General features: G+C 39.4%; 1 protein-coding gene across 1 annotated transcript; it reads left to right on the top strand.

Annotated features, from left to right (window-relative positions):
- The first annotated feature begins 763 nt into the window (after positions 1–763).
- LOC134803739 (leucine-rich repeat neuronal protein 1-like) lies at positions 764–25,207 on the top strand. Its single transcript, XM_063776558.1, has 9 exons — positions 764–890; positions 8,520–8,624; positions 9,101–9,321; positions 19,327–19,524; positions 20,324–20,511; positions 21,593–21,797; positions 22,725–22,912; positions 23,708–23,838; positions 25,066–25,207. The coding sequence occupies exons 1-9, from the start codon at positions 830–832 to the stop codon at positions 25,179–25,181; spliced, it is 1,413 nt and encodes a 470-aa protein (XP_063632628.1). The 5' UTR covers positions 764–829; the 3' UTR covers positions 25,182–25,207.

Genomic DNA, 25,207 nt, shown 5'->3' with positions numbered 1-25,207 from the left:
TATAACACCTAACACGCAAACGCCATAAACTTTACGGCGCTTACGACGTTTTGGTCGGTGGTACTGGTACAGTGCTATTGCGACAATTGCTTCTCTATAGTAATAAATAATAATAACTCAATGCAAAAATAGGGGTCTACGACAGTAAATTGATAAATTACATAAATGGTTCATCATTCGGTGGTCTAACCTGTATGGGGTCATCCATTAATTACATCACACGTTTAGGGGGAGGGAGGGGGTCAAGAAAATGTGACATATTGTGACATGGGGGAGGGGGGAGACACAAACTTTGTGACGTCACTTTAAATTCATCAGTAACCGAAAATTTATTTAAATTATTTTATTCGCTGTACATTAAAATAACAAGTTTTTAAAACGATAATCGGTTTTATTCGTATAATTTTCTTTCCTAAACAGTTTTGGGTTATAAAATTACTAATATTTATATCGTCAAAAATATTTTGATAAAATATTAATAATACTTAGGTACTTACTTAATTCGATTTGGTGATTTCGTAGAAAAAAATGTGACGTCACACTAGGAGGGAGGGGTTTGCCAAATGTGACCAAATGTGACAAGGAGGGGGAGAGGGGTCAAAAAACCTAGAAATTCGTGTGACGTAATGACGTAATTAATGGATGACCCCTATGGAGAAAAAAATAAAAAGCACGTGATATACTATACGCATACTATTATTAATCATTTTAACCTATCTGTTCTTAAAATACTTAATCTCTGATGCCGTCTTCGTCTTGTCGCATCGTTATCAGCAAGGCCCAACGTTTTTCGTCAGTTGTCGGTTGTCGCCAGCACGTTGGACCAACCATGGATCTTAGTTGCAGTGTGTGCTATTTGTTCCTATTGTTTTGTTTGGTGAGGTCACAAGGTGCAGGTACGTTGGAGAATATTTACTTGAAAACAGTACTGAAAAACCACCTGGAACCAACCGTAATTAAGTATTAGTAGCAGTGTATTTTTGCATTCGTCTATGTTTTCTTACATCATCATGATCATCCTCCTAGCGTTTGTCCCGTACTGTGACGGGGTCCGCTTTCCTGTGTCTCACGGAAGAAGTTGTTATTGTAATTGTACTAGAAAGTTTTTATCAGGGCTCAACTTAGGCCAAGCAATAAGAAGGTAGTATAGAGAAGAGAAGATAAGTATAAGAAGTATAGAGGGAAATGTTAGGAACACAATTTTTGACTCCGTAACTTTGTTTGGACCAGTTAGGAGGTGTACATATGTACACAATACACTTTCGAATAAAAGTCACACATGAACGGAGATATTCGAGTTAATTTTGGAGCATAGTTGAGAGCCTTTGGACTATAGTTGGTAGTAAGTAAAAAACAAGGCGGCAAATTTAAAAATGTAGGCGCGAAGGGATATCGCCTCATAGAAAATTAGAATTTCGCGCCTTTTTCTACTGACAAGATTTGCTTGACCATCCATGACCATGCATCTATATATCAAATTAACATATTTTGTCATATAGTTGAGCCCCTGATATAATCTCTACTAGTACAATTATAATAACAAAACTTCCGTGAGACACAGACATATCAAATATATTAAAAAAGGTCACTCACCGTCAACGCAAGCTCCTGATGATATTTCTCGGTACGGAGTGAAACATGTCAAGCGTTTTTCGACTTACGCGACGAATACGCGAGTGGCCCGTTTTTAATAATATTCATAATGTATAAATTATTTCAAAATTCTTAAATGTTACTTTTATTCGAGATGCGGATTCATGGTCTCCTTATGGTAGTTTTTCGTCTTACCAATGCCTTTACCCTTACCACGAGTTAGACACTGACATGTTCGATAGCGCACAACACATCTCGCTTGCACCAATGTCAGTACGAAGGAGAATGTGAGTTAGTTTACGCATTCTTAAGCGAATATGTCAGTGTCAAAGTCATGGTAAGGATACAACGAGTAGATAAGGTCAGAGAGTATAGTAAGTTGGATATTTTACGTTACATTACGTTACGTTATTTTAAGTTGCCATTGGGATCATTTACAAGGGGGTAAATAAATAAAAAAAGCAATTTTACCAGCCAACATGATATAACGACTTAAAATTTGCATTAAATTTATTTGCCACTCTTGTGGTTAAAATGCAACTTTTTATTCAATTTTCGAAGAATAAAGAGAAGCTTTACGCGATGAAAGATATACATATAAGGTACTTATACTCGTACTTGTAATAAAAGAAATCTTAATGTTTTTAAAATCATAAGTTTTTTGTGTTGTTTTTAATTTAGGTATTTTATGAATGAAGTGTGTGGCATAATCTACGAATTCTTAGATAATCTCAGATTAGACTGATTTCTATGACTCATTACAACACGGAACAAAGTATTTATACTCGTGAAACGTAGCATCAAATACATGAAAATTAGATTAGTAGCGGAAGCGATACTATGATGAGTGATGACATTTTTAGTGTTCCGTCACAGAATAAATAATAGTACTAGGTACAGAAGAGTCACTCTCTAACAAAACGCGTCTGTTACGATCAGCACACATATGGCCGCTAGGTGGCGACAGCGCCACGCGCGGCTTATGGAAAACCCCAAAATTGGGGCCGAACGGATGTACTTTTAGCTACCTGTAGCAAAGCGACGAAATCGCGGAGTGAGCCACGCCTGGTTCCGTGCAAAACTTTGTTCACGGAACACTTATGGGATCACTTCGGTCTTGCAAATCAGTTAAATGCTTTATATTTTATTTTGACGCCAATGTCTGCCTGTAGCATCGTAAGAGCGGTTTCGCACTACGTCCGATCCGAATCCGATCCGAACCCGTGAAAATATGGTCCGTAGTAGCCGTAGAACTATTTCTATGGTAAGTTACGCAATATATCCGATCTCCGTCATCCGATTTCTTTCCGTCATTCAACGTGTGCGGCTAGTTCTACGGCTACACTACGGACCATATTTTCACGGGTTCGGATCGGACGTAGTGCGAAACCGCTCTAACTCTCCAACGGATGAGCCTATTTCGATGCGGTTTTTTTTACGTACAAGCGAGTATTCAAGCGAGTGTTCTTACTTCTTAATAGTTATGTTTGATAGAAATCGATCCAGCAGTTTGAAGAGTATCAGCTCCTTTCTAATAAGTTTTCAAATAAAACAAAACGTAGGGAAACGCTTACTTTTAATCCTAGTTCTTCTTATATCAGATGACATTATTTTTTAGCGGTAATAGTGACAACCGGCCAGTTGCCATGCACAAAATAGAATATATCACATTCGTCCCCTTTTTTAAAAGTTTAACTAAATTTAATTATAAAATAATTTTTAAATGAAACTTAATTACAAATTTAGCCTATCCGGCGCTCTTCGCGGTCTAGCTGACCTTCTTAACGTTGGGCTAGCTGTTACCTCCACATTAACGTCCCTTCCCTCTTCCTCTTCTCTAGCAGCTGGACTACACTCTGGCATTGCACTTCTAGCGTTTTCACCATTGTAGTCAAAATCTAGAGGTGCTGCTCTATTTTCAAAATTCTCCTCGATACAAGGCTGACCTGATGGCTCATCACTTAAAGTGTCAGGTCTAGTTTCCTTTTCAACATGTATGTCTGATTCGTATTCTACATTTGGGCTAAAACAAGGCCTCAGGGAGGACACACGGTAATACTTATGAATACCCTCAACATTAACTATATACCTAACAGCACTCAATTTCTTTAAAACAAATCCTTTGACCCAACCCTTTCCTTTACTCAACTCCTTGCACCATACTCTATCCCCAACCTTAAAGTTACTTAATACTTGCTCTCTGTTTTCTTTATGAGATTTTCTTGAAATTATATTATGTGGCTTCATTAAATCAAATCTGGTTCTAGGTTTTTGTTTAAATAAAATCTCATTAGGTGACATTCCAGTTGCATTAGGTGCGTTCCTGTAAGTAAAAAGGAAGTTCTGCAAACGTACTTCCTTAGATAATTTAGGATTAAGGTTTTCTAATCTATTTAAGAATTGTTTAACAGTACAAACGGTCCTTTCCGCTAATCCATTGGATTGAGGATGGTACGGAGGAGTCTTGAGTGCTTCACATCCATTAGCTTTTAAAAAACTTACAAATTCCCTAGAGTTAAAAGGTGGGCCATTATCACTAACTAATTGGGCTGGTATCCCTATAAAAGCAAACGTCGCACATAATTTTTCAATAACCTGTGGAGCTGTGGTACCCTGCATAATATGTACATCTAGCCACTTAGATCTAGAATCCACAATCAATAAATAGGTAGTCGATTTTACATAAAAAAAATCAATATGAACCCTTTCAAAATTTTTCTCTGTAGCCTTCCATGAACTTAGTGAGCATGCATTAGTAAAACTTCTAGAAGATTGGCAGATGTCACAACGCAAAATTAAATTTTCTATATCCTGACCCATGTTCGGCCACCAACAGAATTCTCTCATAAACATTTTAGACTGTACCACCCCTTGGTGTGATTCATGAAAATTATTTAGTACTTTTGACCTTAATTTTAATGGAATTATTACTCTACTACCCCATAGTAAACATTTTTGCTCTACACACAACTCTGCTCTCTTTATAAAATAAGGTTTTATTGCGTCCTCACTTACCCTTTCGGGCCACCCAGAATTCACATATTCACAAACTTTACTCAGTATTGGATCAGTTTTAGTACAGAATGCAATCTCTTTATAGTTTAAAGGTGAATCTTCAGAAAAATTCAAATAGCTTATTTCTTCAGTTTTCACTGCTACTTCGGGTAAGGGTAAGCGTGATAAAGCATCAGCATTAGCCAGTAAGGTGCCCTTTCTATACTTAATTTCATAACTATAACCCGAGAGTAAAAGAGCCCACCTCTGCAGCCTAGCATTAGCAGTTACTGGTATCCTCTTTAGAGGATCAAAAATGAATTTCAAGGGTTGGTGATCTGTTACCAGAACAAACTTACGGCCATACAAAAACTTATGAAATTTTTTAACAGCAAAAATTATGGCCAACGCTTCCTTTTCTACTTGTGAATAATTTTTTTGTGCACTATTTAAGGTACCGGATGCAAAACTAGTTGGTTCCCCATCAATTTTATGACTAAGTACCGCACCAAGGCCATATTGACTAGCATCTGATGTCAGAAATAATTCTTTATTACAATCATAATGGACTATTAACTGATTTTCTAATAATAATTTTTTACTATTTTTAAAAGCTCTTTGGCAACTCTCTGTCCACTTAAACGGAGTGTCACTTTTTAATAAATTATATATAGGCGTCAAGCATTCTGATAACCTGGGTAAAAATTTCCCATAGTAATTTAATAGACCAAGATAAGCTTGCACTTGAGTGACTGTTTTGGGTTCTGGTGCTTTCAAGATAGCCTCCACTTTCTCTGGTAATGGTTTAACCCCATCTTTGCTAATAATATGGCCAAGAAATTTAATTTCATTGGAGAAAAACTGACACTTCTCTAAATTGATTCTAACATTGTAGCACAGTAAACGTTTCAACACTTTTTCTAAATTCTGATAACAATCCGAAAGACTCTTTCCCTTTACCACAATATCATCAATAAAACACTTTACATTCCCTAATCCTTCTAAAATTTGGTCCATAGCACACTGAAACACGGAGGGTCCACTTGAAACCCCAAATTGTAACCTGGTTGGTCGGAACAAGCCTAAATGGGTGTTAATAGTCATGTATTCGCGAGAAGTCTCTTCTAATAATAACTGTTGATATGCCCCCGATAAGTCCAAAACACAGAAAACAGTACCCCCAGACAACTCAGTAAAAATGTCCTCGGGTATTGGAAGAGGATAATGTTCACTATCCAGTACTTGATTTAGTGTCACTTTATAATCAACACAAACACGTATTTTCTTGTCAGCTTTTTGTGCTACTACAATTGGACTAGCCCATTTACTATGCCTAACCTTTTCTATGATACCCGCCTTTTCTAAACTTAATAATTCTTTTTCTACTTCCATTTTCTTTGAATAAGGTATAGTGTAAGCTTTGTGAAAGATAGGTTCTGCTCCATGCTTAAGTTTTAGACTTGCTTTCAATTTCAAAATATGGGAGGATCTATCTTTCTCAAAAACTTTTCCATATTTGTATTTAATGTCTTGAATTAGTTTTTTCTTATTCATACCTTCAGATTCAAGCAATTTAATCTCAAAAACCCTCTGCCATTTAGGAAAAATAATTCTTAACCAGTTTCTACGAACTAATGGCTCAAAATATTTTTCACATTCAAGCACTATTAAATATAATTCTTTTTTTATATTCTTTACCCATAACTTCACAGCTCCTAAAACCTTCAATGGCTCACTTGATACCGATTTTAATTTAGTAGTACATTTTCTCAAATCACTTTCGCCAAAATACTTCTTAAAGTCTTTACAATGTATCACTGATTTACTTGCACCTGTATCCACTTGCATCTTAAGACAGAGTCGATTTCCTAGTCACAAGGGTAACCACGCCGCTTCTTCTTCATCTCCACTGTCAATGTTTTGAATGCTTCCTAGAATGACTTCTTCGCCAACCTGGTCCTGTTCCGCATTGTCCTGCTCCTCCAGCTGTCTCAGTACATTTGTTTCCCCTGCCGGCCGGAAATGACACTTAGTAGCAATATGCCCTTGTCTTTGGCAATTGTAGCAAGTCCAAGTCTTCTTAAAGCATCTATCCGCAGTATGACTGCCCCCACAACGGCTACATTCTCTGGCATATTGAGGATTTCCTTCTTTTGAGTGTTGTTTTCTGTTATCATTTCCCTGCATGTTGCCTCTATTTTTCATCGGAGGATGTACATTTACTTTCACTGGTGTGCGACTCTGCCCTAGGGCTGGCTTCTTGATTGCTGACACACTCCCTACTGGTTGAATGTTTCTTGTCTCTTTTTCTGCACTCTCATAAGCTGACGCAATTTTTACAGCCTCCGCGAACGACAAGCCATCCCCCACTGTTAACAACTTTTTTACTAGATGCTCTTTCATCAATCCGCAAACCAACCTGTCCCGTAGTGCCTCATCTAAGAAAGTACCGAACTTGCATAAAGCCGCTTTTCCTTTTATCTCTACTACAAATTCGTTTACACTTTGGCCTTCTTTTTGCTTGCACATGTAGAACTCGTATCGACCAGCTATAGCAGATTTAGTTACCACATAATGTTTAGTTAGGGCTTCGATTAACTCTTTATAAGTTTTCTGTGATGGTTTCTCCGGTGAAACGAGGTTTTTTAGTACATTATAAGTCTCTGGTCCGATCAACGTTATCAGCATTGGGACCTTCATGTCGTCTTCAATGCAGTTTACGATAAAAAACTGTTCCATCCTTTCGCTGTACTCTGTAAAGTCTTTTTCTTGATTAAAATGTTCTATACTTCCAATTAACGCCATCTCGTCGCCAATAATAAGTTTTCAAATAAAACAAAACGTAGGGAAACGCTTACTTTTAATCCTAGTTCTTCTTATATCAGATGACATTATTTTTTAGCGGTAATAGTGACAACCGGCCAGTTGCCATGCACAAAATAGAATATATCACACTTTCCAAAATGATGTAAGGCATTTTTGGCATAAAATGAATTTGGTTGACGTATAGCGTAGAGGGTTTTTTTTTTCATAGTTATTTGATAATGTACAGGTTATATGACATCATTTTACAGAGATATGTTCCAATCTCACACTTAAACATGTGTAAAAGTCTAAATGTATTCTTACTTATAAGCCAATATTCCATTTAATTTCAGTTTAATGCTTATAGTTTTATTTTTAATGACGTTTTGTAAAAGATGTATAAGTAAGATTATCCCTAAAACATTTTTGAAGTGAAAACTTCTTTAGTGGCGCTGTGTACTTTTTGATGTGGGGTTTTTTTTTTAAACTCGAGACAGCGTAAGGCGTAACGCGTAACCCCTGCTGTTTCGTTTTTATTCACCAAAGAACTTTAGTCATATCGTATCATAATGGTCAATTATTTAAAACTGGACTTTTATCTTAAGCAATAAAACTCAATGTTCTAATCTTGTACGGGCTGAAATACGAGGATCTCACAGTTACATTCTAACTTTATATCACTCCAATATAATTCAATAAAGCTACATCTTGATGAAATTGCTAATAAAAGTGAACTCTAGTACTGGTGAATAAAACTCAAAATATCATGACCAAATATATTTAGATGCGAAATCTGCAAGGTAACTTTACAATTTCTATTCAAATTTTAAACAATTAAAGGTACAAATTTAAGCTCACTGGCCAGCAATTTCGGAACTAAAGTTTTTCAATAGAAAGGAGGATGGGTCAATTATACATAGTGCTGCAGACATTTTGGACTAGTCATTGAGTTTTCACTTCTGTCGGCACTCCTGGAGTGCAACCCGTTGTTTTTTTAACATATTTTTGGGTCACCCTGTACAAAATCATGTTCCTCAAATATACAGCGCCACCTATTAATGGATTATTGTCTGACTTCTTTTTCTATTCGTCCATACAAATATTAAATAACATGGTGTATGTTACAGAGGCGCCCTCTGGCGTGATTTGCACGACATGCTCGTGCGCAGATAACCGCGTCGACTGCGCCAATAAGGATATCCGGGCATCATTCTCCGTGGATGACTGGAAAGGTAATGGTTATGCGTTAAAGGTAAACCCACATAACATGCACATAAACCCCGTTATCTAGGTATGTTGCAATTCATTGAACAATGAACATGCGGAACTACTATGAGTATGACTTAATTTTATGAGCAACCGGTGGCAAACAAGCATACTGCCTGATTGTAAGCAGTCTCCGTAGCCTATGGACGCGCGTTGCCGACCCTAACACACCGCACTCTCGTTGAGCTCTGGCAACCTTACTCACCGGCAGGAACACAACAATATAGGGTCTAGTGTTATTTACTGTTAACATCGACTCCATAGCTCACTTTCGTCTTACCGTGCTATGAGAACTCCAAGGCCTATGGCCCTATCGCGAACGAAAATTAATCGCGAGCGAACGAAATTTCTTTATCTGCCTCTCCATCACGATAAAGAGGTAAACAAATTTTCGATTTTCGTTTTTCGCAGCTCTCTGATTATTTTATGATTGTCATTTCAGCTCTAGAGACCTTCCGACCAAGCGAGATCGACCTCAGTAGAAACCGCATAGCCACCCTATCGGAGCTGCCAGTGCTTCCCGTGCAGAATCTAACGGTGTCCAACAGTGAGGTCGAGGTGATAGAGTCCGGCTGTTTCAAGCATTTGAGAGATAATCTTGTTACTTTGGATTTGAGTAATAACAAGATAACGACGTCATCGTTGGATAGGAGGATTTTTATGGTATGTTATTTTATTTTATGTAGAATATGGCAATAATTTTTAGGATTCCGTAAAATCCGTATTACTAAGACTCCACTGTCCGTCTGTTTGTCACCAGGTTGTATCTTATCTTATCTTATTGTTTTCGGGGGCCCTTGATACACTTCGACCCATAGGGATCTTTTGTGCAGTTACCCCCTAGAAGAGATCCGTCAACTACTCAAGAGCTTTTCCCACCATATCCATGTGTCGGATGATGGAGCTCATGGGTAGCGTTTTAAAGTCCTTTGGTTCCAGGTATCCTGCTCCAAAGTCCTTCATTCTTTGTCTGGCGAGGGCGTGACATTCACACATTAAGTGTCTTACTGTCTCTTCCTCTTCGCCACACATACGACAATCGGTGTTGTCAGAGTGTCCCATCTTGGCCAGAAATCCTTTGACCCCGTAATGGCCAGTAAACACCCCCGTTATGATTTGGAGTTGTCTTTTGCTAAGTTTCCAAAGCTTTTTGCTCCAGCCGGAGTCTATTCCTTGCATAAAGAGCTTTGCATGCTTTAGACCCGTCAGACTATCCCATTCTTCCTGGTGTTTGGTCTTGGTATGGTCTTTAATAGCCGTTGTGATGGTTCCCTGTGAGAGCCCCACGAATGGTTCCGGACCTATAAGGTTACTTACAGATCCGGCTCTGGCGAGTTCATCTGCATTTTCATTGCCTATGAATCCCTCGTGCCCTGGGATCCATACCAGTTGCACCCTGTTTTGCCTTCCAAGCTGGTTCAGAGCTTGGACGCCATTATATACCAGTCTAGAGTCCACTCTGGGAGCTTCGAGCGCTTTGAGAGCGGCCTGACTGTCGCTGAGTATATAGATATTCTTCCCTTGGGTTCGCCTAACTATATTCTCATGCACACAGGCAATTATAGCGAATGTCTCGGCTTGGAAGATACTCAACAGCCTGCCCTCTGACATCAGCAGAGGGCAGGCTGTTGAGTATGTAGGGAAGGCTTTTATGAAGACATCTATCGCCGTAGTAATTAGTAACCCTCGGCACAACAAACTTGCCCGCAGACACCGACCTGGTTCCACAAACATCGTTACGGTATAACTGGGTATGCTCTCGACTGCCATGATTGTTGTACAAAATTAAAATATTTATGCTTAAGGCTCACCGGAAGAATATTACATACTTTAAACAAATTTCTATAGTCTTTTTTATTTTTATCTCTAGTTTTATTATTAACTAACAGTTTTAGGAATCTAACTTGCATACATTCTAACTTGTTTAAATTAGTTTTAGTTGTTAATCCGTAACAGTCAAGTGCATAACCAATTATCGATTCAACTAAAGATACATATAAATATTTTAGAATATGCAGAGGTACTTTGAAACTTAGATAATAAAATTTTCCTAGTAATACTTTAAGTTTGCCATAAATAAAATCGACATGGTGCGTCCAGGAAAAATGCTCATCAACTTTGAGACCTAAATACCCATACAACCATTTCCAGTCGCCGTTACGACGCGGTGTTGACACATCTTGTGTCGACACCGTCTGTTTCGGTCACAATTCCAGTCGCAGAGTCGTCGCCGTGTCGACACAGTTACCAGAAATGGGGAAGGGTCGACACATGACACAAAGTGACATAAAGTGTGGTCGCCGTGTGCACACATTGTTTCGGGTTTGCGACTACTTTATGCCAAAATCATTCGTTCATTCGTTCATTTTGTTCCTGTCAAATGGAAACTGTCAGATGGAAAAATACTTTAATAAAACTAAGTGACATTAATACGCCATCTCTAAAACGGATTACAAGACGTAATTATATATTGTTTGCATTTATATTACAATATGACTTAAATTATTATGGGGAATTAAACTGCTCGAGTGATTTGATAAACTAAGTGTAATATAATCAACGCGCCACCACATTGTTTTAGTTTAGCCGGAAATGAAATTGTTTACTTCTCAGTGCCTGTGTTCATAACTATATTATTTGAAGCATTTTTAGTACTTCGATGCGTATACTATACTTAAATAACAGAAATAACGCTTTACATACTACGAAACTTGTTAATTATGATGTATAAATATGGTTTAAGGCTGAGAAATATTGCAGTCACAAAGTAGTTGCAATGTTTCGACTTTGTGTCGACTCTGTGTTGACACATGACACGCGCTGTCAAAAGTAATAACAAAGTTACTGGTATGTTACTGGATTTGCAAAATGGCTCCTTGTGTTGATTTGTTTTCAGATATTCTCAAAGTGTAAAAATGCCGTGGCCAGAGATGGGCATTAATCGATTAACTGTTTATTCGACTAATTAATGGAATAAAAAAAGTTAATTCTCAAATTTTAATCGCGATTAGTTTAGTCGACCTAACATAGATTGAAATTGAATTAATCTGAATATTAATCGAATAAATTATCGATTAAATCTCGATTGAAAGTTGACAGGGGGCCATTTTTGTACGTAAAAATAATAGAAATGTCTTGCATGCAGATGGTAGCAAAACACTTTGTCATAAAAGTCGAGATGGGTGTCGATATATATGTTTTAGGGAGTGCCGATTTCGAAAATAATGACCATTTTGGAATCCGAAATGGCGGCCATGCACTGTGTCATAAAAGTCGTCATGGATGTCGTTTTATACGTTTTAGGGGGCCCCAATTTTGAAAATGATGACCATTTTGGAATCCAAAATGGCGGCCATGCACTATGCCATAAAAGTCGTCATGGGTATCGTTTTATAGGTTTTAGGGGGCGCAGATTTCGAAAATGATAACCATTTTAGATTCCAAGATGGCGGCCATGCACTATGTCATAAAAGTCGTCATGGATGTCGTTTTATAGGTTTTAGGGGGCCCCGATTTAGAAAATGATGACCATTTTGAAATCCAAAATGGCGGCCATGCACTATGTCATAAAAGTCGTCATGGGTGTCGTTTTATAGGTTTTGGGGGGCGCAGATTTAGAAAATGATAACCATTTTGGATTCCAAAATGGCAGCCATGCATTATGTCATAAAAGTCGTCATGGGTGTCGTTTTATAGGTTTTAGGGGGCGCAGATTTCGAAAATGATGACCATTTTGAAATCCAAAATGGCGGCCATGCACTATGTCATAAAAGTCGTCATGGGTGTCGTTTTATAGGTTTTGGGGGGCGCAGATTTAGAAAATGATAACCATTTTGGATTCCAAAATGGCGGCCATGCACTATGTCATAAAAGTCGTCATGGGTGTCGTTTTATAGGTTTTAGGGGGCGCAGATTTCGAAAATGATGACCATTTTGGATTCCAAGATGGCGGCCATGCACTATGTCATAAAAGTCGTCATGTATGTCGTTTTATAGGTTTTAGGGGGCGCAGATTTCGAAAATGATAACATTTTCAATTTAAAAATGGCGGCAATGCACTATGTCATAAAAGTCGTCATGGATATCGTTTTATAGGTTTTAGGGGGCGCAGATTTCGAAAATGATGACTATTTTGGATTCCAAGATGGCGGCCATGCACTATGTCATAAAAGTCGTCATGGATGTCGTTTTATAGGTTTTAGGGGGCGCAGATTTCGAAAATGATGACTATTTTGGATTCCACTTTTATGACAAAATACGTAGCCGCCATCTTGGATTATAAAATGATCATCGTTTTCGAATTCTGCACTCCCTAAAACCTATAAATCGACATCCGTGACGACGCAAGTTATCTTTATTTTCAGATCTAACAAATTGCTACAGAATACAAAGGACAAAAAAGAAGCGAGGAGGTAATGAAACAAGCAAAAATACAGATGATTCCTCGACGCAATTGGGTGATTCTTAAATTGTGTCCAGATTTTTTTTGTCATAAAAGTTTATATTTTTCACATATTACTAAATCTATGGCAAAAGTTATAATATTGCAATGGATTCCATCGCATGTAGGTATAAGTGGCAATGAGACAGCTGATGCATTAGCAAAACAGGCATGCAGCGATGGCATTGAATTTCACTTGAAACATTATATGGGGGCAATAATGACTGTTTACATTTAGTCAAATTAAAGTGTCGCGAATTGTGGAAGGAATATTTCGACGAGAGATCTAGGGACAAAGGTATTTGGTATAAGACAATACAGCCACAACCCTTTAATTCTCCTTGGATTGATAATAGTGTGTTGTGTAGGCAGGATCTAGTTTTATTATTGAGATTGCGCTCTGGACACATTCCATTGAATAAGTTCGCCTACCTCATGCGTAAAGTGAATTCGGAATTATGCACCTTATGTAATCGCGTCGAGGATGTGTATCATATTTTAATGGAGTGTGTCCGAAATGAGCGACTTAGAAGACAGATATTTCATGACAATGACAGTTCCATTGGGTTATGTAATACCTACCTTTCGAACCCCATGTCTGAGGTTGTTGAAAAGGTACTAAATATTGTTAAGTGCGGTCTGAGGGACAGAAATGTGTGATGTAATTAAACTAGATGTAGCTATTTACTTTCTTTTAACTTTGTTAATTAAGTCTGTTTTTTATGGGGTGACATATTCGTTCAATCGAAAAAGCCCCTTAATAAAGGAAAAAAAAAAAGTTCCGTGACATTTCGACCTTGTAATTTTTTAAGTAAATGTTTTTGTTTATCTATGAGGATCTCACTAGAATAGTATAATCAAGGTATGTTTATATTTGATGAATGAAATAGTAACGCAAAAAAAAATATATTTGTGTCTTATATTCCTGCCGAAGACTTTTATTTTACCTTTTCCTTCTACACAAGTTTGGCCAAGTAATAAGAATTTAGGGCACTCAATTTTATTTTGACTTCTACAACAGTAAAGCTACGAGGCCATGTTTTGGTATCGTTTTCGTATAAATTCGCAGTACCAAATTTAGTTAAGGTATCACATTGACACCATTCCGAAGTAAAAACATATAAACTTATTAAAATACTTTCTTTTAAACTCCTCTTCACGCTTAAACTGCTGAACAGTTTTAATTTAAATTTGGTACACATATATTTTGAGTCCCGAGACAGGATATAATAAGTTATCTCAAAAATCACCCTTTAAAGGTGTGAAATGAGGTGTAGGGGGGAATTCACTATTTGACTTCTTGAAGTTAATACTGTTTAAGTTTAGGTTTGAAGTCATGTTTTTTCATCATTTTTAGGGTGCCGTACCCAAAGGGTGAAACGGGACCCTATTACTAAGACTCCGCTGTCCGTCCGTCCGTCCGTCCGTCCGTCCGTCCGTCCGTCCGTCCGTCCGTCCGTCCGTCCGTCCGTCCGTCCGTCCGTCCGTCCGTCTGTCACCAGGCTGTATCTCGCAATCTGTGATAGCTAGACAGCTGAAATTTTCACAGATGATGTATTTCTGTTGCCGCTATAACAACAAATACTAAAAACAGAATAAAATAAAGATTTAAGTGGAGCACCCATACAACAAACGTAATTTTTGACCGAAGTTAAGCAACGTCGGGCGGGGTCAGTACTTGGATGGGTGACCGTTTTTATAGATAATGGTACGGAACCCTTCGTGTGTGTGCGAGTCCGACTCGCACTTGGCCGGTTTTTTTAACTAAATCAAAGATGTAGACCATCCCAAATTTCATATAAATCGGTTCAGCGGTTATTGATTTCCCGTACAAATTTCCACGCCACTTTTCACACCTTCAAAAGACGATTTTGGTTATAAGATCTATCCGATGTCCTGTTCCGGGACGCAAACTATTTCTATACCAAATTTCAACGAAATCGGTTCAGCGGTTAAGCGTCAAGAAGAGTTTCAAAAAAACCGGCCAAGTGCGAGTCGGACTCGCGTATTAAGGGTTCCGTGCATTAAGTCCGACTCGCGCTTGACTGCACATTTCTAATAGGTTTTCCTGTCATCTATAGGTAAAGAACTATTTTGTGTATTCAGACGGACATACATACAGACGCACGAGTGATCCTATAAGGGTTCCGTTTTTTTCCTTTTGGGGTACGGAACCCTAAAAAGATTTATTTTTATTTTGTGGAATGGTGTCAATGTGATATCTTAAATGGATTCAGCACCCCAGATTTATACGAAAACGATACCAAACACGGCCTAATAGCACCTTCACTGATATAGATATATCAAGATAAAATTGAGAGCCCTAAATAAACTTTCAAGAGCGGATATCTCAAAAACTATTCAACATATCGAAAAAATTGACGGAATAAACTTGTAACAAATTAAATTAACTTTCATTTTGTATAAGTGGCCATGTCGCTGAGATGCATAGTTTCCGAGATATAATATAATGATATAATATAGATATAATGGAAAAAATGGAATGGATGGAAAATGGGACCTTCAAAGCCCCCTCTCTCCCCCCCGCTCAAGGGCTACGGCCGGGGACTTTTGATATGTTCACCTCCTAACTTGTCAAACCGAGTTACGGAGTCAAAAATTGTGTTCCGAGCATTTCCCTCTACAACTTTTGGAGCATTCGTTGCCTGACCTAAGTAGCTTATTGAATTTCTTTAAAAACTTTTCTGTAAAAGGTTGACGGGTGTTGGGTGTTTATATGGTTTCGGTCGATTATTATCATTTGCATTGCCCATGATGACTTACTAGAATTACGAGCACACGAGACACTAATAGTAGTTTGACAAACCTTGGTTTTCAAGAGGTATTTTATATTGACATTTGCTGTCACAAATTTGCTGTCAGATTTAGTCGCAAACCGCACGCAAAGTGCACACAAATGTGTCGACACCTTGTTACGGAAAAGTGTAGACACGGCGACGACACTTTGTTTCGAAACAATTCTAGACACATTGTGTGGACTCTGTTACGACACATCTGACATTTAGTTACCACTTTGTGATTCTGCGACTGGAATGGTTATATGGGTACGTTACACAGTTAACACGAGATATGGGGTTACATTGGCAGTCTAATATATCATTATGCATACAAGAAAAATCATGGGTTATAATAGGAGTTGACAGGTTAGACACTTCTAAGTAGGGAGATCGAATGAATAATAGCTTAGTTTTATCAGCATTAAGCACAATGCCATTATCATGCGACCAGCGGACTACTGCATCGACATCTTGCTGCACCAAGCGGCAGGTGTCGGGCAGCTCGCTCGCACTGCCGGCGCACAATATACACAGGTCGTCTGCGAACATGTGCGCCGAGCAGTGCCGCAGCACGCCGCACAGGCTGTTCACGTGCATCAGATAGCTCACGGGTCCAGTACAAGAGCCCTGCGGCACGCCACAAGACACCTGTCGCTCGTCGCTAAGCGCAGAACCCACCCGCACACGGTACGAGCGCCCAGTGAGGTAGTCCCGGAACCATTGGTTCAGCGGCTCCCCCACCCCGCACTCACTCATGGCCTGTAACAGCGTGCAGGTCTCTAAAGTGTCAAATGCTTTACTGAAATCGAAAAATACTGCCACAACTACTTTTTTATTAGACAAGTAAGTGTTAATTTCATCTGTGAAGCTCGCTAGTAGCGTGTCAGTACTTTTGCCCTTCTGGAACCCATGCTGGCAGTTATTTATTATTAAATTTTTATTGAGGTAATTACTAAGTTGCTGTACAATACATTTCTCTATAACCTTATCTACACTAGAGAGAATGGCAATAGGTCTATAATTAGATAACAGTTTTGGAGATCCTTTTTTATAGATTGGACGGATTAAGGCCTGTTTAAGACCGTCTGGGAACTTCCCAGTACATACAGACAGATTAATTAGCTTAGCCAATACAGGACTGACTTTGTCAGGAATTGTTTTCAGATCTGACATGCGTATGAGATCACAGCCTGGTGCCTTTTTAGTACAAATCTTATTAAGTATATTCATAACCCCTTTAGCTGTCACAGGTTGCCATCTCATACACACCTCAGAGTTACTTACATACTCGTCACGGCATAACCATTTTTCATTACATACATGTTTAATATGACTTATCTCATTAGAAAAATTATTAGCGAAATTGTTACACACTGTACTAACGTCACCTTGTCCTACCATATTGTTAAGAATTTGCATATCTAAAGACGTCTTCTGTTTACCTAATACTACTACTAAAGTCATTTGCATAAATGCCTGCCCCCGTACCAGATTCTGTCTTAGACCCATCTGTGTACCATATAATGTCGTTTTCATCAGAGATTGGTGCTTCAAGACCTTCGGTCCACTCAGCCCTTGCTGGAATTTTAACGTTAAAATTCTTATGGAACATAAACTTGGGTTGCATCTTATCGCAGCCCATGTTCGTAATCCTTTTCATGAAATTGTCGCATTCCATGTTTGTGTGTTTGGTCTTTGGCTTGCTATCGCTCCAGAGGCCTGTTAGGGTCAACCTGTGTAGCGATTTCCGCGCCTCAGATTGTATCACTAGGTGTAGCGGCGAGAGGTCTAGCAGTACCTCCATCGCCGCTGTTGGCGTCGTTCTAAACGCGCCAGTAATAGCCATGTATGCCGTTCTTTGTATTTTCATAAGGGCATCCCTGCATGTGCTCTTTAGTGTCCTTGGCCACCATGCCAGGCATCCGTACAAGATGATAGGTCTTACCATCATGGTATAGATCCATCTTAGTACCTTTGGGTTTAGACCCCACGTTTTGCCATAAGCCGATCTACACATTCCAAACACTCTAAGTGCCTTGGTGGTTGTTAGTTCGACATGCTTTCTCCAGTTCAGCTCTTTATCTAGTGTAACGCCTAGATATTTCACTTCATTGGACATTTCCAGTACCCTTCCATAAAGCTTCAGCTGCTTTATGCCATTAAGGGTCTTTTTCCTGGTAAACGGTATTACCACTGTTTTGCCTGGGTTTGTGGAGAGTTGATGACAGTTGCACCATCTTTCCACTTGCTTCAGTGCTTTATTCATGATTTCCGATACTGTTCCCGGGAATTTCCCGTTTACAAGAATCACTAAATCATCTGCGTACCCTACCGTGTGTATTGGGCCTTTGTTTAGTTCTTCCAACAGTGAGTTAACTACCAGACTCCAGAGAGTTGGTGAGAGAACCCCACCCTGTGGACAACCCTTCGTAGCCGTAGCTAATATTTCATCTCCCATAAGGGAGGATTTTATTAGTCGGCTATTTAGCATAGTACCAATCCATCTACAGATTGTTGGTTCTATGCCATGTTTAGATGCTGCAATATTGATTGCCTGATACGTGGTGCGGTCAAATGCCCCCTCCACGTCTATAAAAGTGGCCAGACATAGTTCTTTGTTCTCTATCGCCTGTTCCGCTCTGGTTGTCACCAGGTGTAGTGCCGTTTCAGTCGATTTACCCGGCTGATACGCACACTGCAATTGGTGCAGCGGATGCCTCTTAAGAGGACCATCCCTTATGTGTCTGTCTACCAGTTTCTCCAGTGTTTTGAGGAAAAATGATGACAGACTTATCGGCCTGTATGATTTGGCTTCTGTGTAATCTGCTTTGCCTGGTTTAGGCAAGTACGTTACCTTTACCATCCTCCACACACGCGGTACGTGTCCGAAGGCTATGCACGCTCTGTACCAGCGTACGCACCAGGTTGTAACTCATGAACCTTGATAGCTAGACAGTAGACATTTTCACAGATGATGTATTTCTGTTGCCGCTATAACAACAAATACTAAAAAGTACGGTACCCTCGGTGAGCGATTACGACTCGTACTTTTCCGGTTTTTCATATTAAATTAGCAGTCAGTCAGCTTGAAGCTGTAATTATTTCGATTCATAATACCAGCTAAGATTTTTTTGAATAATCACATTTTTTACGGACTCAAAGCAGCAGCAGGACCGCAAAGTCTAACGGTGTCAAAGATAGAACCACCTTAATCCTTTAAAAAAATGTAAAAAAAAATGTTTTCTCTCTCACTCACCTCAAATTTATGGCGGACTTAATGCCTCTTGTGTATTTTTAAGTAATATGCACATTTATAGAAAGAAATGCTCAAAGCATTGATGATTATTTACATTAAAACTTTGAGAAAATGGTTCTAACTTCGTTAAAATTATAAACCAATTGCTATATGTGTAAACCATTTCATTTCAGACTACCGTGGAAGGGGATAAACTCCAACCATTCAACAAACTGACGTTCCTTAACCTAGCCAACAATGATATTCACTCTCTACCCAAAGATATGTTCTTCTCCACACCAGAGATAACGCACCTGGACCTCAGTGGGAACCCACTGGCTTACATCGACTCTATTACGTTGGGCACTATCAGTGATTTAACTTTGTTAAGGGTGAGCATTAAATTATCATTAATTTGAATACAATCAGCTAATATTATCTATTTCATCATTGATGGTAGATTAAAGAGTGCCGGGAATAGAACACTACCTTGCGGAATACTGGAATCTATAGGAGCTCGAATGTTACTATTGTGTTTGATTTTTCCACATTTATGGGATGATATACTAAAAAACAAATCAAGAAGTTGCTTGTGATTCCGAGAACTTCAATTTCTTTGAGGAATCACAATCAGGACCGAAACAGACTCGAACGCCTTAAGAAAATCAAACATTTGAATACTTACTCACCTAGTAGTATTATTTTACTTTTAATTATCAGATCTGTATCCTACGCATCTTGTTGGTAAATCTTATGTTCAATGCCCCACAGTCCTCACGACACAGGCTCGACCTAGTGTGTGGGCTATTGTTTGTTCTAAGAAGCTTTGTACATATTCTATAGTTAATTTTAATTTAATTACTAAGGTTTCACGTCATGTCAATTTAGAAAATAAATAGATTTGTATTTGTAATTTGGACGAGACTTATACCTCACCCTGAATTGTTGCTGCATGAAATTCAAAATGTTTTAATTTATGACGTGATATGGAACAAATCGATATCATGAATAGGACGAAATTAAATTAATTACACGTTAAATTGGTTGTTTCGCTAAATCCTAGCTCCTTAGTGACCACTCTAAGTTTTCGTGGCAAATGCACGTTCAAGACTGGCGATCTTGGGATTGTTAGTGCCAAGTCGGTGCAAACTTGGCGTGGTCAAAGACCTAATATGAATGTAACTCTTTCAGAACCTGTCCCTCAGTTCCTGCGACCTTGAGACGCTTCCCGAGGGTATATTCCGACGGCTGCGGCGGCTCCAGGGTCTAGACCTCAGTATGAATAAGTTCACCACCGTGCCTGCCACCATAAATGAGGCTACGAACCTTCAGGTCTTGATCTTGGACAAGAACCCCTTTGAGACTATCAATGACAATACGTGAGTTACATTTTATTCTTGCCAGCTGGAAAACTTCATAGAGGGCTTCGATCACAAATAATATTCAACGCTTCGGGAAAGACTTGCGACATTTCGAATCACAGGTTCGATCGCTCTTAACCCATTCAGCGCCAATCACGACACGTTGTCGTTTTGCCTCTACGAAACATTGTCGGGTATCGTCTTGGGTCGTCCCATTCGTTTTTCGTCAAGTTCTTAAATTAGTCCTATTCTGCTTTCGTCACCCATTCTACATTCGTCACAATCGTCGGTAGCTTTCAATGTAGAATGAGTGACGAAAGCAGAATAGGACTAATTTAAGAACTTGACGAAAAACGAATGGGACGACCCAAGACGATACCCATTTTCGCTACATACCGAGAAATCTATGTTATCAGCTACGACGAAGCGCTACGACCGTAGCTCAGCGGTGAATGTGTTAATCAACTCAGCTACCTTTTACCTAAGAAATTAGCGAACACACTTAAAATAACAAGACCCCAAGATAAAATGAATGTTCCGTTGGACATTTAAATTTCCACATAGAAAAAATTCGGAATTTTCTCATATTTTTGTATGTTAATCGATATTTTCCATTTATAAAACGATAGTCGGCGCGATTCGGGAAATGAATTAGAGATTAACTAGATACGTTGTAAATTAAGATATGTGACGTCCCACGGGTAAAGGTGCCTTATGGCGGTTGGCGCTTACGCTATTATTAACGCCGCTCCAATATTATTGCAGCGCTATGCGACGTAAGCGCCGGCCGCCATAAGGTACCTTTACCCGTGGGACGTCACACATCTTCACTATTTCAAATCTAGTGAATCTCTAATTTATTTCCCGAATCGCGGCGCCAGCAGCCATAAGGTACCTTTTGCAGTGGAACGTCACATATCTTTACTGTTTCATATCTAGTGAGTCTCTAATTCGTTTCCCGAATCGAGCCGAGTTTCTCTTGTTTCCTGTGAAATTTTCCTGAAATATCCGAGAACTTTTACAACTTTTTGGAAACTTTTCTTTATGTTTAACCTAACCTCCTTCAAAAGTAACTTTAAAAAACTGTTCTATTTTTCAGTCCCTTCAAAACATTAATAAAACTCCGAGAGCTCTACATCCGGCGCTGCAGTAAGCTCAAATCCATCACCGATGGTGCTCTCGGAGGCCTGGAGAGCCTCTCGATCCTCCACATCTCCTACAACCCTCGGCTGAGCACTCTGGAACCCAAGTTTTTGGTCTGGGAAGACGATGATGAGGTGGAGAAACATCCATTGATCAAAGAGGTATGAAAGAAACTACAAACATGTCAGTCTCTTATTGATGCTTAGTTCATCAATCTTCCATACCTCTTATTGAGCCAAAAGGGGCCCACTGATTTACAGTCCGCCCGGTCGGTGTCGGCCTGTCATTTAGAACCAAATTTTGACAGTTCCGAACAACTGACAGGCCGATACCGTCCAGCGGACTGTTAATCAGTGGGCCCCTTTAGAAAGCCTCTACATACTCCACATCAAAGTTTTTAAGTATGGTGGTGGAAAAACATTCGTTGATCAAAGAGATTAGTATTAGGAGGGGCTTGGACACTGTCCATCTTCAACATACTTTGTTTTAGAAATTGTTCAAACTGCATATTTCCTACTACTCTCGACGGATTTTGCAGAAACTCAAAGTTTTGGGTTGGGTTGAGGTGGAGAGACATTCATTGATCAACGAGATGGAAAACGAGTCAGTCACTACACAAAAATTTGATTCTTTTTAAAGGTCAGAAGAGTTTATCTATTGCCCTCAGTTGAGATTTGCTGAGGGTAAAGGAAAATTTACATTTTTCAGCTCACTAAGCAATAATTTAGGTACTGACTTAAAATATATATTATGGCTACTAGAGACAATACAGAAGTGTTGGTAGTCATTGAACTATTATTTCTAACGTATAGAACCGGCACAGAGAGTATTTTGAGTTGATGTTGTTTTGACAACAAACTATAGAAGCGGAGCGTGATTCTCGCGATCAAAACGCGTAAGCGCCGTAAAATTCACGACGGTTTGTTCGCGTGGTACAGGCTGTCATTGCGACAATTTCTTTGTTTGATATGGCTTCTCTATAGTAATAATAACTCAATGTTGATCGTAACCGCACACGTTTTCTGAAACTTACTAAACTACTTTCACGTAACTTTCACTGTCATTTTAACCCTTTCGTCTCCTTGCAGCTGTACCTAAACAACAACAACATAACCGAAATCAACGCGTACTACCTCGACCGCTGGAACCTTCTGGAGAACGGGGACTTCACCAACAACCCCTACGACTGTGACTGCGACAGCCAGTGGATGGTCGATGTGCTCATACCGCTGCTGCAAGATATGGTTGTCTGCGGCGATCAGATGCCCTATATGACGTAAAGATTAAACTAATTCATTCATCCATCCATCCGTCTGTCCGTCCATCCGTCCATCCATCCATTCAGTGGATGGTGGATGTGCTCATACCGCTGCTGCAAGATATGGTTGTCTGCGGGGATCAGATGCCCTATACATGACGTAAATGTGCCGGCTAGCTTGCTACGAATGCTATTTTGTAGAGAATACTCTATAAGTCTATACTTACTTACTACAACTTGGCTGTTTCGAATTTTTAGACAGTAGAGCGAGGCTTTGAGCATCACCGGTGGGATCAGTAAATTTCTATGAGTCGTGGTAGTAATACTGTACGTGTAGTATGGTGGGCAGCCAACGTGTTAAGAGTAGATGCACTTTTCCCATAGTTTTAATTGCCCTTGCTAACCTTAATTGAATCAGCCTTCGAACAACACCGACTTCTTCGACACGTCGGAAGGGAGGAGCCCAAGCGATATCTTACCGTACAAATCATTCTGCCATTTTTTGCAGGGGGAAACGTGTAAACAGGCGTACTTTTCACTCACTACATACAAAATCCAATCTGTAATAACGACACAAATACATAGAAAATGACACACGTCAAAGACGAAGCTAGCAAACCACGATCTCTTGTGTACGGATGAGTCACCACACACATCGCCATAGGTGTAGGTGCAGTTGTTCGGCAGTGGGGAAATAGTACTCGGAATGCCGTCTCCCAGAATCAGCAGTTACTTGGCAGAATTGTATTTCACAGAATATTTATTTAGTATTTCACAAAATAAAGCAAAGTTTTTATCATGTCTTTGTTTAAGATGTAAAACGCCGGAGCCGTTCCGCGGGCTGACCTACAACCAAGTCATAAACTCCACGAGGCAGCTCGTCTGTATGGAGAACCTCGAGCAACAGATTCCTGATTCCGCCATTATGTTGGGGATTATGATAGGTAAGTCACATGTGTGTGTGTGTGTGTCCTTTTAACCGCCGTAGACTGATATTATAAGACATACAACATCGCGCTCATTTCGCGGCGGTCTGATAAATAAGACAAAACTTCGTGTAACTTCGTACCGCCGGCGACATGAGCACGCTCGATGAAAAATTCTATGGAGGTAAAATTAAAAGGTTAATGATGCGAGTGACAAAGGCAAAAATTTTTCCAACTTTCAAAAATTTGGTTCTATTCTGAAGGAGGGTGTATCAACGATTTGAGTCGGTAACTTCAAACTCGGGTAAATCCATCTGTCAGATTATGCGATTTTTTCTGAGAGGAGATAGAGATAGGAGATATTTGCTGAGGGTCGAATGGATTTACCCGAGTTTAAAGTTAAGCGACACATTTCTTGTTGTTGTTATGTCCAGTCAGCCAAGTGGCAATAGCACTGTTAGAAAAGCTTCTTGTATACGTTACAATATCTTGCTTGGTAGATGGCTCATTGTGGAAAGAGTTTATTTACTCCACAAACCCAGTGACCCAGACAACCATAGCATCGAGTGACAAAAAAGTTGATTCACCCATAATACGGCCTGATTCGGACAATGCTTGTAAGAGTCACAGCGGTACGATACCGATCTGTAGCACAATAATAAATAATATCTGGGAGACCGAGCTTATTTGCTCGGAAAACATATAAAAACTCAAAAATGCGCGTTTTCCCAGATATAAGACCTAGCTACTTAGATCGATTTATCGCCCCCGAAACCCCCCATGTAGCTTCGCATCAAATTGTTAGAGCCGTTCCCGAGATCATAAATAAATATACATATAAATAAATAAACAAGAATTGCTCGTTTAAAGGTTCTCTAACAAAATGCGTCTATTACGACACATATGACCGCTAGGTGGCGCAAGCGCGAGCAGGCGTCCGTTCCGTAGGGGTGCGCGCCGTGCGCGGCAACTACTACTTAGTTCTATGGCTAGATACCAAAATTGGTGTGGGCCGCATGTACTTGTTGCGACGCGACGAAATCGCGGAGTGAGCCACGCCTGTCTGGAGCCAGATTTATGAAAATTTTATGACGTTATCTATGAAAAGGGACCTTATTGTCGATGGCGCTTACGCCATTATTAACGATGCTCCGTTTTAAATACAATGCCGCGCGACGCTGCGCGGCGTAAGCGTCATCGACAATATCCCTTTTCATAGATAAAGCCCCATTTTACTTGTTCCAGGTGTGTTTGTCACGTTCCCGATGGTGATCTTAGTAGTGTTACTTTGGAAGCGTGGAATCTTTACCAAATGCAGGAAGAAAGCTATAGAGACGGATGAAGAAAAAGATATGTTCTAGTTGTTTAATAAATTGTATTTTAAATA

Source organism: Cydia splendana, chromosome 27 (genome assembly GCF_910591565.1).
Source record: "Cydia splendana chromosome 27, ilCydSple1.2, whole genome shotgun sequence".
Lineage (NCBI taxonomy): Eukaryota > Metazoa > Arthropoda > Insecta > Lepidoptera > Tortricidae > Cydia > Cydia splendana.
This window is presented reverse-complemented; position numbering and strand designations above follow the sequence as displayed.